We start from the raw sequence: 16,266 nt of genomic DNA, 5'->3' as shown, positions 1-16,266 counted from the left end.
TCTGTAATACAATTGTCTGAGTGTGAACTTCAAGAGTATGCCTGTGAAGGTCAAGGTGCTTTCATATTTATTTTATTTAAACTGTGTTAAGTAGAAGAAAAGCTATTCTCTTCTTTTGAACTCCAGAAAACCTGCCTTTGTATTATCTAACCAAAGTATGTAAAGTCACTGAATTGGAAAGTTGCTCTTTTGATTAAAAAAAGTCTGTTGCAGTCAAACAAACAGTGGGACAAGTGGGGAACTATTCGATTCCTACTCACTTGCTCATAACACTAATCAGGTCTATATGTACCTCTTAATCTTTGGAGGTCAACTCTGTTCAACTCACTGTTCGCCTTCTCAATACTGACAGAAAGCCACCTAGTTGTAATCAATTACCATAAGGTGGAAAGCACAGAAGGTGTCTAGGAGAACAGAATTAAATATCTTTAGCAACAACCCAGGCATCATATAATTTCTGTCAACCACGCGAAGTACTGCAAAGTGATCTGGTGTCCTAGCTTGGAAAAGATCCATCAGACTCATTAAGCACAGCCAGTACAGTCAAATGTATTAGGGAGTATGCAGCTCCCCATCAACAATCACTTCTCTATTTGTACTTAGTGCAAATTGATAGTTAATTATATGCTGCAAACTCATATTCACTGAGAAATGATTTGAATTTTCCATTAATCTGAGCTGAACTCAGTCTCAGGTCATGGAGTTGAAATGACACATTAATATCACTTCATTAAAAGGCTACATTTGACGTGAAGCTCACCATCTAGTTGTCAATCTCAAAAAACAATTTCCAAACTTACCTTTCACTGTGAAGTCTGAATTCCACCAACTGCAAAGATTGAACTCCACCAGAAATCTGATAAAAGTTAAAAATGAACTTTGTTAGGATATGTATACATTATATCTCTAAGGTATTCTTTTAATGGTTCAAAGCTACTGAGATCAGTTTACCAGTTTTCTTATTTTTATCCTGCAATGCAGTGATGTGACATGCTGAGAGTTAGTTAGGTTTTGTTTGATCTCTTCAAAATATATTCTGTTTGAAATTGCATAAATCTGGTTATCTTAATTCTGAAAACTGTTATTCTGTTCAAATTAGAATGACAATATCCATTGAGAATAATCTCTGCATATTGAGCACCCAGAACAATAACAATAAATTTGCTAAAACAGAAATGGTTATCATTGGAAGATAAATACATTTATTTCTGAATCTGTGACATGATGATGTAGAAAAGCATAAAATAAGGCAGTATAATATGAGGAGGAAAATGCAACACTCTAAGTACTTCAGAAAATCATCATCGCTGAAATGAATTAACTTATTTTTTCACAGATGTTATCAAGTGTGAATTCAAAGTTAAACATAATATTATTGAATTAAATTTTAGCATCCTCTGTAAACCAAAAGTGTACTCATTTTTAATCTTGTTTGCTGTATACAAAGCTTGATGAAGTAAACGAAACACAAAGTGGAGAAAGTGTGCATATGTTGGCAGAAAACAGGTAATGTGTCTAATTTTCAACCACTGTCCTAAAGTACTGATTATCAATACAAAACAGGGTGTTAAATACTGCTAGGGAAAGGCTGAGTGGTAATCAAAATCATGTACCCTTTCAGATGACTTAAAAATTCTCTGTCTACATCTGTTGAGATTTATTACTTTAATTTTCCCAGACAACCTGGGCTGAATTTTTATCCCAAGGAGGAGGCAGATATCACGCTGGAAAAATCATAGCTCTGAGCAGCATGCCAGTTTCCTGATACAATCACCTCCTAGCAATTTTGATTAAATCGCCTTCTTGCGGGTAGTGGCAATAGCCTGAAAGCAGCGGATTATCAACTGAGGCACCGAATAAGCCATTGAGAGCTCCTTGCTGGGCTGACTGAGATTTTGGAGGTGATTCTTGCTGGATCTGCAGGACTTACATGGAAATACAAAACAGAACAGGACAGCACAGGAACAATGCTGTGCAGAACATGACACCAAATTGAACTAATTCTTTCTGCCTGCCCTTAGATGAAGCAACTGAAAGTCATTTGGAGAAACAGGAGTAATTCATGACTCCATAAAAAGAATGAAATATGCAGATGGGAGCTCCTACATTGCCATATGGTGATTATTGCATGAGCAGAGCTGAAGCTGAAGACACTGGGGCATTGTTCCTGCAGGGCTTAGAGGGGGACATCAGGCAGTCTAGGAAGCTGTTTCCATGCAGCTTGGTGAAATTAGGTCATTCTTAGGATGGGGCTCAGCTCCTGTGAAGTGATGGCACATAGTATTGGAAATATCTGCATTAGCAACAGAAGCAGCCAATTGGTGCAGAAAGAGACATGGAGATGATGTCCAATAGGCAGCGAGGTGAAATGCAGGAAATGACTGGTGTAACTCAATGAAGGTTTTCTCCAGTGGTGGTCCTATGCTGACTTCTGCATAACATAGTCCTCCAGAAGTCTTGATAATGATGCGAAGGAGTGCTACACACCTTCACAGGAGATAGACAAAAATTACATGGTAGAGCGTATGATCCAACATTTCAAAGATGCCCTTGATGTGTCAGGATGAGAAGGAAATTTGGGCCACTCAAATACAGTCACAATTTACAAGAGGATCCTTCATCCTGGATACCAATTGTACCTGTACCACACTTGCCCAGAAGGACCCAACACTGAGCCAGCTCTTGTTTCCTCATGATGCTTGGAAATATTTTGCTTCATATACATACTAAAAACTGACACTATAAGCCCTCAAAACAGTGAGAACATCAAGGCTGCAATGATCAGCCATTTCTTTGCACTGATACTTAGTCAGTTAAGAAAGCACTGAAAAACTTGCCCAGGTGAAATCCATGTAAGACTACTAACGTTGTGCCAGTCACATATGTGCTCCCTCCATGATATCATATAAAATTGTAGGTAGCTATGCTGTTTATTTGTGTTTGCATGCAACTGAGATACCCAATTATGTAATTATCATTTTCCATATGTTAACATAGCTTACATATACCACAGCGAGTCAAGTTTGTGTTGAATTAGTTATCTGCAAATTTATTAATAACCACTATGCATATTCGTATGACAAGTCAGATTATATATGCAGTCATGGTTATATGTTTACTTAGATTACAGTTAGATTATACACATAATTGACTGGTTGTCAGCTTGCTTGCTTAACCCCTGAATGAATGAACAGAAAGTAAGATCAGAAGTGCCCCGTGTTGTGATGCCATCTAACTGACTTGAAGCTACAGTGCCTTTCTAAGTACTGTGCAATAATACAACACCCATAGTGTCCATTTTAAGCATTGTATTGCCGGGGTTGGTAGGGGGGCAGCATTGCCATAGGTTGTCACACCTTTGTCAATGCAATGCAGCTTTAGTCATGGGGGCTTGTTTCGAAGGTGTCGCATAGAAGCTAACTAGTGGCTAATGGTGAAGGTACCAATGTGAGTGGTGTTTCTGCCTGATGTAACCCTTTCATGGCACGTTTACACCAGCAATTGGTGTCTACTGTATCTGGTTGCTGTGCAACTGCGTGCATATTTGAATCATCAGTGCAAGTGACCAGTCAATGCTACAGAGTATGCATCTGTACCTGGATGTATGATGCTCCTGCTTCACGTATAAGGCTATTCTTCCAATGGATGAGCAGAAATGCTCCCATGCGTAAGAGATCACATCCCTTCACTGTCTGCTGAAGTCTCTGCACAGCCTCTGGGAATTCTATCTTTTGGGTGCAGACCTCCCAACATTCTCATACATTCTCCAGGCTTGCAATGACCAGTAATTCTTTGCATCTCCATTCAGCCAAACTGGGCTGTGCCTGTCCTCCATTTACTGAAGGGACTTTCCGCTGCTGCTTCTGCCTTCATCACCAATTCTTGTTTACATATGAAGTGTTGGTCACCTTATACTACCCATGCTAAACTTGCATGAGACCCCACTGAGGTGAAAGTATCTCTGTTGAAGGATGGCTGTGTTTGACAGCTGTGATGATGCTGCCTCTGGTGCATTTTCCTCTTTTGAAGTGGCTGCTGATGGCATGGCAGTTGGCTGAAGCTTCCCTTCCACCATTGGCATTGCAGAAAACATAACACATGGTTTCGGAAAGCTGTCCTCCACCAGGGTTGCAACATCTCATCACAAATAATGCACTAGCGTGGACAGCATAAAGGAAGGTGGAGCTGTCTTCCCACTACCTCAGTCATTAAGGTCCATGGTCATCCTCCCAACCATCGCTAATTAAAACCGTTAGGTGGTCAATGAATAGCTGTTTAAGGATGTGTACTCACCACCAGCCTGATTATCTGCTTTTCTGACAGGCATGAATCATGGCTGCCTTCCTGACTGGGAAAACTGGGTTCAGCTGAAATCCTCGTCTCCAATCTGCCTAACCTCCTCTTCCTATGATCCCTCTCCTGCAATCTATCCTCTACCAAAACAAAAGCAATTGGCTTTCTGATCCCAGTCGACAGTGCTGTTGTTTAATCAGGAGCTTAGGATATCAATGAGGCACTGTGGCACACTGCCAACCTCCGATTGACCTTCAACTTTAGTTAGTGTGCAACTTCTCTGCTGCAGGACCTGTCTGTCTGAAGGTTCTCTGGTTACCACTTAAGCTCCAAAAGTGTATGGAATTTTGAAGAAGAACTTTGCAGAGAATTGCAGCTTGGAGCAACCCATTTTTCACCACATGATTGATGACCTTTTGACCACTCGATGTTTTCCGCCTTAATAAATTGTGGGCAGGTTTTCAATAGAAATGATCCAAGGTGGGAAAGATTAAAGACACTTGATTGTAGAAAGCATTTTGGCAACTCAGTACTTCAAATAATGTATCCACCTGGGATCATTTCAGTTGGGAAGGCTGCCCACAATGAAATCATCCGGTTAACAAAATGGCAAATGTCACTGTCTATGTGTTTAAAAAAATGCAGTGTTGTTATGGAATCCTTTGATGGAGTTGCATGCAATTTGCAACACTAAAAAGAAATAACAATGACTTTGAGTAAATTGTGTGAAACTGATTACAGATTATTAACAACAATGTTTAATTTCATGTATCAACCACTTGAAATGCCTTTTGACTTGAATCATGGGTAAAATAAATAAAATGAAAGATATATCATTGGATTTTGAAGATGTTGACTGAATGTCTTAGTGTTTAGAATCACAGAATGATACAGCACAGGAGGAGGCAATTTAGCCTATAATGGCAGCTTTGTCTTGGATAGTGTAAATTTTTTGAGTGTTCTTAGAGCTGCACTCATCCACTTGATTGACAACACATCCACAAGCATTTGATGACTCCCCCACTAATGCTTAGTAGCAGCTGTATGTGCTATATATAAGATGCACTGCAGAAATTCATTGAGGCTCCTTAGACAGGAGATTCCAAACCCTTTACCACTATGAACTAGAAAGACAAGGCCAACAGACACATGGGAACACTGCTAACTTTAAGTTCCCCTCCAAGTCACTCACAAGCGTTACTTGGAAGTATATCACCATTCCTTTGGCATCACTGGCCAAAATCTTTCAAAGCCCTCATTAGCAGTATTGTGGCATACCTATGCCAAATAGATAGTAATGGTTCAAGAAGGCAGCTCATCACTACCCACTCAAGAGCAATGAATGATGGGTAATAAATGCCTGCAAAGCCATGAAGGAATGACAGAATTGGTAAGAGTGGAGTAGAGGTTCTGCTTTTACACTGGGAATAACTTTGATCATGTTGGTTAGCATAATCACCGTGCTAAATGGGATCGACCTCATACAGATCTAGCAAATCAAGACAAGGCATCCACAAGGTGCTGTGGGCCATCAAAAGCAGCACAATTGCAGTCCAGCACAATCTGTAACCTCATGGCCTGGCAAAGCCCCCACTCAACCATTACCATCAAGCCAGGAGATCAATCTTGTTTCAATGATGAGTGCTGGAGAGCATGCTGGGAACAGCACCAGGCATATCTAAAAATTAGATGTCAACCTTGTGAAGCTATCAAAAAGGACCACTTCCATGCCAAACATGATAAACTGTAAGTGACAGACAGAGTTAAGCGATTCCACGATCAACTGATCAGAACTAAACTCTGCAATTCTACCTCATCCACTGCAATTCTACCTTATCCAGCTGTGAATTGTAGTGGACAATTAAAAACTTACTGGAGGAACTGGTTTCATAAATATCCCCTTCCTCAATGGTGGAAGACCCTAACACATCAGTAGAAAAGATAAGGCTGAAGCATTCGCAGAAGACTTCAGTCATCAGTGCTGAGTGGATGATCCATCTCAGTCTCCTCCAACAGTCCCCAAAATCACAGATACCAGCTGTCAGCCAATTCAATTCACTCCCCATTGTATCAAGAAATGGATAGAGGCACTGGATGCTGCAAAGGCTCTGGGCCCTGACAACATTCCAGCAATAGTACTGAAGATTTGCACTCAAGAACTTGCTGCTCCCCTAGCCAAGCTCTTTCAGTACAGTTACAACATTGGCATCTACTCAACAATGTAGAAAATTGACAAGGTATGTCCCATCCATAAAAAGCAGGACAAACCCAACCCAGCCAATTACTGCCCCATCAGTTTACTCTTGATCATCAGTAAAATGATGGAAAGTGTCATCAACAGTGCTATTGAGCAATAACCTGCACAATGATGCCCAGTTTTGGTTCCACCAGAGCTACTCAGCTCCTGATCCCATTGCAGTCTTTGTTCAATCATGGACAAAAGAGCTGAATTCCAGAAATGAGGTTAGAGTGACAGGTCTTGACATCAAGGCTACATTTGACTGAGTTTGGCATCAAGAAGCCCTAGCAAAACTGGAATCAATGCAGTATCGGGGGAAACTTGTTGCTGTTTGCAATCAGACCTGGCACATAGGATGACAGTTGTGATGTTGGAGGTCAGTCATGTCAGGTCCAGGACATCTCTGCAGTAGTTCCTTATTGCAGTGTCCTAGGCCCAACCACCTTCAGCTGTTTCATCAATATCCTTCCTTCCTTCATAAGATCAGAAGTGAGGATGTTTGCTGATAATTGCACAACCCGTTCAGCATCATTCATGATTTCTCAGATACTGAAGCAGTCCATGAAACAAGACCTGAACAACATCAAGGCTTGGTCTGGCAAGTAGCAAATTTCATTCTACATAAATACCATGCAATGATTATCATCATAATAGGTAATCTAACCACCACACCTTGACATTCAATGGTGTCACCAGCACTGATTCTACCACTATCAACATCTTGGTGAGGGGAATTGCCATTGACCAGAAAATCAAAGTACTCACCACATAAACACAGTGGTTACAAGATCAGTTCAGAGGCTAGGAATACTGCAATGAGTAACTCATCTTCCTGACACCCTAAGGCATGTAGGAGAAAGTAAGGACTGCAGATGCTGGAGATCAGAGCTTAAAAATGTGTTGCTGGAAAAGCGCAGCAGGTCAGGCAGCATCAAAGGAACAGGAGAATCGACGTTTTGGGCATAAGCCCTTCTTCAGGAATCATTTCAGGAATGATTCCTGAAGAAGGGCTTATGCCCGAAACGTCGATTCTCCTGTTCCTTTGATGCTGCCTGACCTGCTGCGCTTTTCCAGCAACACATTTTTAAACCCTAAGGCATGTCCATCATTGATAAGGCATAAGTCAGGAATATGATGGAATCCACTTGCCTGAATAGATGTAGATCCAACAACACTTAAGAAGCTTGACACCATCCAGCACAAAGCAGCTCGCTCTGTTGGCACAACATCTGCAAATATCCACTCCCTCCCACTGATGTTTAGTAGCAGCAAGGTGCCTTATTTACAAGATGCACTGCAGGAATTCTCCAAAGATCATTAGACTGCTTCTTCCAAACCCATGACCACTCCCATCTAGAAGGGCAAGGGCAGCAGATATGTAGAAACACTACCACTGCAGATTTTCCTGCCTTGGAAATATATCCTTAATCTTCCACTGTTGCTGGGTCAAAATCTTGGAATTTCTTCCCTAGGGACATTGTTAGTCTACCTACAGCACACAGTTTGCAGTGGTTCAAGAAGGCAGTTCAGCACAATGTTCTCAAGGGCTACGAGGGATGGGAAATAAATATTGGCCAGCCAGTGACACACACATGCCATGAGTAAATAAGAAAAGAACAATAAAAGATTGGTATTAATTTCTTTTCCTTGTATGTAGAACGTCATGGGCTTAGACTGACTTGAATAAAAAATACTTTTTTCTTTATTCTTCTTTGATATGTGGGATTGCTGGCAACAGCAGTTTTTATTGCCAATGTGTAATCGCCTTTAAACTGAGTGGCTTGTGTCAGAGGGCAATTAAGCTGCAACTACGCTGTTGTGGGTCTGGAGTCATGTCTACTTCAGACCAGGTAGGAATGGCAGACTTCACTGTTATTAGTGGAACAGATGGGCTTTTACAAATATTGATCCTTGTTTCACGGTGACCACCCCTGACACTAGCTTTTCATTCCAGATTTACTTATTGAATTCAAATCTGAAATGTGGGGAAGCCTTTCTTGAGGCTGGGAGCAACAATTTGCATTTTCCAACAGAATTCTAGGGAGGAAATTCTGACTGAGGAGCAACCAGATTCCTATTAATGGGATTATTGCATGTCAGCTCATCCATTAACATGCAACCTCGCCTCACTAATACATAGGTTCATATCATGCTACAAGCCAGTTAAAATCTTGACACTGAGAATTCCTGACATGAAATTCTGAGTGCATGCCTAGCAACTGCAGCTTGCTACTTGCTCTTTCGGATCTCCTTCTTGGACATCTGACACCAATGGCTCAGGTCATGCTCCATAGGTACTTCTGGACTGTAATGCTGCATTTTGGGGCACACCACCATCTCTCATTGCAATGAGGATATTTTGCATGCACAGACAAAGACCTGGCTCATGGATTGGACCCAGCTGCATCTCAGGGGCTGCTCGCTCACTCTCTACGTGCTCAGTCACCTTGCACCTACTTGAATGCTCCTAGCATCTCTGCCCAAGTGCTTTAACTTGCCTTGCTTTCTATTACGGACACAAAGCCAATCAGCTTGTCATGGCTGTCAGCAGTCATCAGTCAATGCGGTGGACGTGTTGCTGTGTGTCAATGTTATACCTGAACCATATGCCAGTCACCAAATTCTGCAACAGTAAAAGGTGGAATTTGAATTCAATAAAAATCTCGAATTAAGCTTCTAATGATGACCATGAATCATTGTTGATTGTCAAAAAAAAGACCCATCTGGTCTTTAGGGAAGGAAACTGTCATCCTTACCTGATCTGGACTACATGTGACCCCACACACATCGCAATGTGCTGACTCATAACTGCACTTTGGGCAATTAGGGATTTGCAATACATGCTGGCCTAGCCAGTGATTTCCACATCCTGGGAATGAATTTAAAAAGTTTGATGTGGCAAATACTGTACATGTGTTCAAATAAAATAGCCATGTCTTGAAGTCAGAGGGATATAGTGTTCAGTTACATCAATGGAGATACTCTTCAGTCAGCGAGTCCCAGCACAATGTCAAGTACAGTGTCCAATATCACTGTAGGATCTTAAACATGGTCGGGCTATCACATGGAGTGGTCAGTGTCAAGACACTCTCCTCAGAGGCAATAAGGAACCACATAGTGGACACTGCTATCTTTCCTGTTATGGGTTTTTCCTCCTCGAAAGAGGCAAAGGATAGGACTGAGAGTGATGAAAGTGGCAGGCACAACTGTCAGCCCTGTTGAAGGTGAAGGAAAGATGCTGAAATGTCCCATGTGAGTGAGTGGGCAATGCCAAGGCCATGCATGGCTGGTTGTGTGAGTGGGATTGGATGTCAGAGAGTGAGTGAGGGAAAACACTGCATTTGATACTGAGGGCTGGTAGGGCTTGAATCTTGGTGGTAAGTGCAGTATCAGAGATAGTGTGAGTATAAGGTAGCAGAGGGAAGATGGTTACACTTAGTGCACATCCCTGCAGAGCAGCAAAGGCCTTTGTGCAGGACTGCTGGGTGTTCCTCCAAATGGCTAACACCACTAAACTATGTGGCAACCTTGGCCAACACTAGCAAATTCTAGTGTAGTGGCCTCCGCTGCCAGTTCAGGGGGAAGTGGATGGCTACTCCTCTGTACTGCCCTGTCTACCAGGTCTTCCAGGTCTCTGTTCCAAAGTAGGGCTCTAAATACCCCTTCTCTTCCAAGCAGGAGCAAATGTCACAAACTGTTCATAGCAATTCTGGACTGGCAGTGCTTATCTGGGTGCACAAAGGCCTTTTAAAGATAATGCTGGCATGTGGGACAATGGTCTATTCTGGGATAGCCTGGCAGTGACCAGTAGTTCCTACTAGTTCACTGGGTTAGCATTGGATAAAATGGGCATGGTGGCAGGGTGACAGATAGTTAATGATGCAATGGTGTCATGAGAAAACTCATTATGCCTCGTGGAGAGAAACCCTCCTTAAAATTCCATGAAAATGTCACTTAGCCAAAAACTTTAAGATACAGCCCATTATCACTAAACTACTGTCTCTTCTGAGTAGCACAAGAGGAAGGAAAACTAATGGAAAATAAAACCTGAATGACACAAATGGTTGCAACCTTAGGTAGTACGAATCAACATCAACACTCTGCTCTGAAGTGATTTAGAAACCGGAAATAGAGCTACAATGACTGCCAATGACGGGCAGTAAGAGGGAAAGTTCAGCTTAGCACCTACATGGTGGGAGATCGCTTAAATCTGAAACTTTGACAGGAAAATTTAAAAATTTACTTCGTTTTTTGTTGTGTGTGTATACATCAAGTCCTTAGGGTAAAAAAAACTATAGCAGAGAGGTATCAGAAGGTATTCTAACTCATACTTGTACAAAGTAAGTAATTAACTAACTAAGCAGAGATGGCTGGGCAGGTGATGTGCTGTAGCTGTATGATGTGGGAGCTGGCTGATCCCATTGTGAACGGCAGTGACCACATCTGCAGCAAGTGTTGGTTGCTGGAAGAACTCCGGCTCAGAGTTGATGACCTGGAATCTGAGCTTCAAACACTGCGGCACATCCGGGAGGGGGAGAGTTACCTGGATGCTTTGTTTCAGGAGGCAGTCACACCTGGGAGATTAATTAATTCACACTCAGCTAGTGATCAGGCACAAAAGAGTGTGACTGTAAGTGAGGCAGGTAGGGGGAACCAGAGTTCAAGAGTGGAGGAGCCTCAGCCCTTGACCTTGTCCAACAGGTACGAGATTCTTGCTCCCTGTTCGGATGAGGAAAAGGGCTCTGGACAGGATGAGCCAACTGACCAAGGCACCATGGTGCAGAAGGCCATTCAAGAGGGGGGAGCTAATAGACAAGTAGTGGTTATAGGGGATTCTATAATTAGGGGGACAGATAGTATCCTTTGCAAGCCGGATCGGGAGTCTCGCATGGTGTGTTGTCTGCCCGGTGCCAGGGTGCGAGACATCTCTGACCGGCTTGAAAGGATATTGGAGCGGGAGGGGGAGGATCCAGTTGTTGTGGTCCACGTTGGTACCAACAACATAGGCAAGACTAGGGTGGAGGACCTGTTTGGGCATTACGAAGCACTAGGCAGGAAATTGAAGCACAGGTCCTCAAGGGTCATAATCTCCGGATTACTGCCCGAGCCATGTGCCAATTGTCATAGGGACAAGAAAATTAGGCAAGTAAACACGTGGCTAAGGGATTGGTGTGGGAAAGAGGGATTCCACTTCATGGGGCATTGGCATCAGTTTTGGAACAGAGGGGATCTGTACCGTTGGGACGGTCTCCACCTGAACCGATCAGGTACCAATGTTCTAGCGAAGAGGATAAATAGGGTGGTCAGTAGGACTTTAAACTTCTGAGTTGGGGGGAAGGGAAAGTGAAAGCGACAGGGAGTATGGAGGTAAATGGAAAGATAAGCAGCAGGATAGCATGTTTCCAGGCGGATTTAAAATTGAGGCAGACTGAGAATGCAGAAAAAAGCAAGGATAACTTAGGACGTATGACTTCCAACATCTCTAATGATAAGGAAGTTAGCATTAAGGCACTTTACCTGAATGCTCGTAGCATTCATAACAAAGCCGATGAACTAATGGCACAGATAATAGTGAATGATTATGATGTAGTAGGCATCACAGAGACTTGGTTACAGGGGGGTCAGGACTGGCAGTTAAACCTCCATGGTTTTTCAACTTATCGAAAAGACAGAGAGGTGGGCAGAGGGGGTGGGGTTGCCTTGTTAGTTAAGAACAAAATTAAATCTATGGTATTGAATGACATAGCGTCGGATGATGTGGAGTCTGTGTGGGTGGAATTGAGGAACCACAAAGGCAAAAAAACCATAATTGGAGTTGTGTATAGACCTCCTAACAGTGGTCAGGACCAGGGACGCAACATGTACCGGGAAATAGAGAAGGCATGTCAGAAAGGCAAGGTTACACTGATCATGGGAGACTTCAATATGCAGGTGGACTGGGTAAATAATGTTGCTAGTGGATCTAAAGAAAGGGAATTCATGGAATGCTTACAGGATGGCTTTTTGGAACAGCTTGTCATGGAGCCCACAAGAGAGCAGGCTATTCTGGACCTAGTGCTTTGCAATGAACCAGACTCTATAAAAGATCTTAAAGTAAGGGAACCCTTAGGAAGTAGCGACCATAATATGGTAGAGTTCAGTCTGGAGTTTGAAAGGGAGAAGGCAAAATCGGATGTAATGGTGTTACAGTTGAATAAAGGTAATTATGAGGGCATGAGAGAGGAACTGACTAAAATAGACTGGAAGCAGAGGCTAACCGGGAAGACAGTAGAGCAAAAATGGCAGGAGTTTGTAGGTATAATTGAGGACACTGTACAGAGGTTCATTCCCAAGAAAAGAAAGATTAACCGGGGAGGGATTAGACAACCTTGGCTGACAAAGGAAGTCAGGAAATGTATTAAAGGAAAAAGAGAGATCCTATAAAGTGGCTAAGAACAGTGGGAAATCAGAAGATTGGGAAGGATACAAAAGCAAACAGAGGATAACAAAGAGTGTAATAAGAAATGAGAGGATCAAATATGAAGGTAGGCTAGCCAGTAATATTAGAAATAATAGTAAAAGTTTCTTTCAGTACATAAGAAACAAACAACATGCAAAAGTAGACATTGGGCCACTTCAAACTGATGCAGGAAGCCTAGTGATGGGAGATAAGGAAATAGCAGGAGAACTTAATAAGTACTTTGCATCAGTTTTCACAGTGGAAGACATGAGTAATATCCCAAAAATTAAAGGGTGTCACGGGGCTGAGTTGAGTATGGTTGCCATTATGAAAGAGATAGTGCTAGAAAAGTTAAAAAGTCTTAAAATTGATAAATCTCCTGGCCCCGATGGGATACACCCTAGAGTTCTGAGAGAGGTGGCTGAGGAAATAGCAGAGGCATTGGTTGAGATCTTTCAAGAGTCACTGGAGTCAGGAAAGGTCCCGGATAATTGGAAGATGGCTGTTGTAACCCCCTTGTTCAAGAAAGGATCAAGGCAAAAGATGGAAAATTATAGGCCAATCAGCTTAACCTCGGTTGTTGGTAAAATTCGAGAATCCATCATTAAGGATGAGGTTTCTAAATTCTTGGAAGAGCAGAGTCTGATTAGAACAAGTCAACATGGATTTAGTAAAGGGAGGTCATGCCTGACAAACCTGTTGGAATTTTTTGAAGAGGTAACAAGTAGGTTAGACCAGGGTAACCCAGTGGATGTGGTCTATCTAGACTTTCAAAAGGCCTTTGATAAGGTGCCACATGGGACGCTGCTGAGCAAGGTGAGGGCCCATGGTGTTCGAGGTGAGCTGCTGGGATGGATTGAGGATTGGCTGTCTAACAGAAGGCAGAGAGTTGGGATAAAAGGTTCTTTTTCAGAATGGCAGCCGGTGACGAGCGGTGTCCCACAGGGTTCGGTGCTGGGGCCACAGCTGTTCGCATTATATATTAATGATTTGGATGAGGGAACCGGGGGCATTCTAGCAAAGTTTGCCGATGATACGAAGTTAGGTGGACAGGCAGGTAGTACTGAGGAAGTGGGGAGGCTACAGAAGGATCTAGACAGGTTGGGAGAGTGGTCCAGGAAATGGCTGATGGAATTTAACGTGAGCAAGTGCGAGGTCTTGCACTTTGGCAAAAAGAATAAAAGCATGGACTACTTTCTAAATGGTGAGAAAATTAATAAAGCCAAAGCACAAAGGGATCTGGGAGTGCTAGTCGAGGATTCTCTAAAGGTAAACATGCAGGTTGAGTCTGTGATTAAGAAAGCGAATGCAATGTTGTCTCTTATCTCAAGAGGGTTGGAATATAAAAGCAGAGATGTACTACTAAGACTTTATAAAGCTCTGGTTAGGCCCCATTTGGAGTACTGTGTCCAGTTTTGGTCCCCACACCTCAGGAAGGACATACTGGCACTGGAACGTGTCCAGTGGAGATTCACACGGATGATCCCTGGAATGACAGGTCTAGCATATGAGGAACGGCTGAGGATACTGGGATTGTATTCGTTGGAGTTTAGAAGATTAAGGGGAGACTTAATAGAGACGTACAAAATAATACATGGCTTGGAAAAGGTGGATGCTAGGAAATTGTTTCCGTTAGACGAGGAGACTAGGACCCGTGGACACAGCCTTAGAATTAGAGGGGGTCATTTCAGAACAGAAATGCGGAGACATTTCTTCAGCCAGAGAGTGGTGGCCCTGTGGAATTCATTGCCACGGAGTGCAGTGGAAGCCGGGACGCTAAATGTCTTCAAGGCCGAGATTGATAGATTCTTGTTGTCTAGAGGAATTAAGGGCTACGGGGAGAATGCTGGTAAGTGGAGCTGAAATGCGCATCAGCCATGATTGAATGGCGGAGTGGACTCGATGGGCCGAATGGCCTTACTTCCACTCCTATGTCTTATGGTCTTATGGAAAATACATGCATTGGACTCCACTTCATTTTTAAGTATTGTGCAGCTCAACACCAACAGTAACCTTCAATTTTACCAGAGGAGCACTGGACATTCTCAGCATCTTGAAGTACTTGTGCTGAGATTAAAGGCATTCAGCTTATTTGACTGATTTAGAAATCATTCTGAGGTGTAAACAATTAAAATCCCAAACTCATGTCACTTTGAATCTTTAACAGGCAGTATCTGAGAGCTAAAGTGTATTCACGAGTATGCAGTGGGATTTAAACTCTGACTTTCTGAAATAAAGTAGAATTAGCATGTAAATCAGCAATGTTATTATTTAATGGTGATAATATCTGTGGCAAAAACATGCTAAGTTTGCTTTACAAAGGTAAAAACAGGAAACTAAGGCCTGGTGTTAAGTTCATAAAAGATAATTGAAGCATTTTGTTGAATCATAATGACAAACCAAACTTATCAAAAATACAGATTCCTTAATTTGTTCCTTCTGGACATTTCCCAGGTGTAAAATGAATAGAATATTTATTAGACTGAGTTTATTTAATACTAAATCATAAACCTGATAGATAAATTTGAAGTGCTTGAATACAAGCATTACTTACAAAGACAATACTAGATTTTTAAAAAACTGCTCCAACCTGCAATGTCTGATTGGAATGTTCAAAATTATGAAACGTTTTGACAGGGTAGGGAAGAATATTTTGCTTCCGCTAGTTGGTATGTCAGTAACTGGGGTCACAATTTTAAGATTGTCAGCAAGAAAGCTAGGAGTGAGATGAGGAGAAATTTCTTTATTCAGAGAATTGTTTGGATTCGGAATGTGCTGGCTGGGAGAGTAGTGGAGATAAATTCTATTGGAGGTTTCAAAAGAGAGCTAGATATATATTTGAAAGGGATGAATTTAAAGGGCTAAAGAGGTAGGGTTGGAGTATGGGAAGAGCTGGGAAGCTGTTTTGGGAGCTGGTACAGACATGATGAGTCAAGCAGCCTCGTTCTGTACTGTAAAATTGTATGATTCCATTCTATGTTAAAATGCAGGTTTATAAATAAATACAAAGAAGTGTCCTACTGATGTATGGCTTAGCATTCATGTTTGTAAGTACTGAAATATTTGGAAATAACAACAAAGCATGTTTAGAAATTTGATACAGAATTTACTTACAAGACAAGTTCAGTCATAATCCACTTTATTGCAGCAAAAAAGACATAATAAGGCTGAAGAGAAGAAACTAAATTAGTTTAAGTAGGCATGATTTTCTGTTCTTTATTAATATCGACACATCAGAAATTGACAGAATTATTTATGTCAGGGTGTGGACTTCACATGATCTTAGACATTAAAT

The 16,266-nt window shown here is 42.0% G+C and overlaps 1 protein-coding gene across 2 annotated transcripts in view; it reads right to left on the bottom strand.

Moving 5' to 3' along the window:
* The window catches only part of cacna2d3a (calcium channel, voltage-dependent, alpha 2/delta subunit 3a), a 950,991-nt gene that overhangs the window by 113,708 nt on the left and 821,017 nt on the right, over window positions 1–16,266 (bottom strand). For both annotated transcript variants that reach the window (XM_072582307.1, XM_072582308.1), the window contains 2 exons: window positions 16,086–16,138; window positions 801–856 (listed from right to left, as the gene is read on the bottom strand). In XM_072582307.1, the coding sequence (XP_072438408.1) occupies window positions 801–856; window positions 16,086–16,138 (109 nt within the window). The remainder of the gene's footprint in view (window positions 1–800; window positions 857–16,085; window positions 16,139–16,266) is intronic.

Source organism: Chiloscyllium punctatum, chromosome 12 (genome assembly GCF_047496795.1).
Source record: "Chiloscyllium punctatum isolate Juve2018m chromosome 12, sChiPun1.3, whole genome shotgun sequence".
Taxonomy (NCBI): Eukaryota; Metazoa; Chordata; class Chondrichthyes; order Orectolobiformes; family Hemiscylliidae; genus Chiloscyllium; species Chiloscyllium punctatum.
Note: the sequence above shows the minus strand (reverse complement) of the source record. Positions and strands in the feature narration are given on the sequence as shown.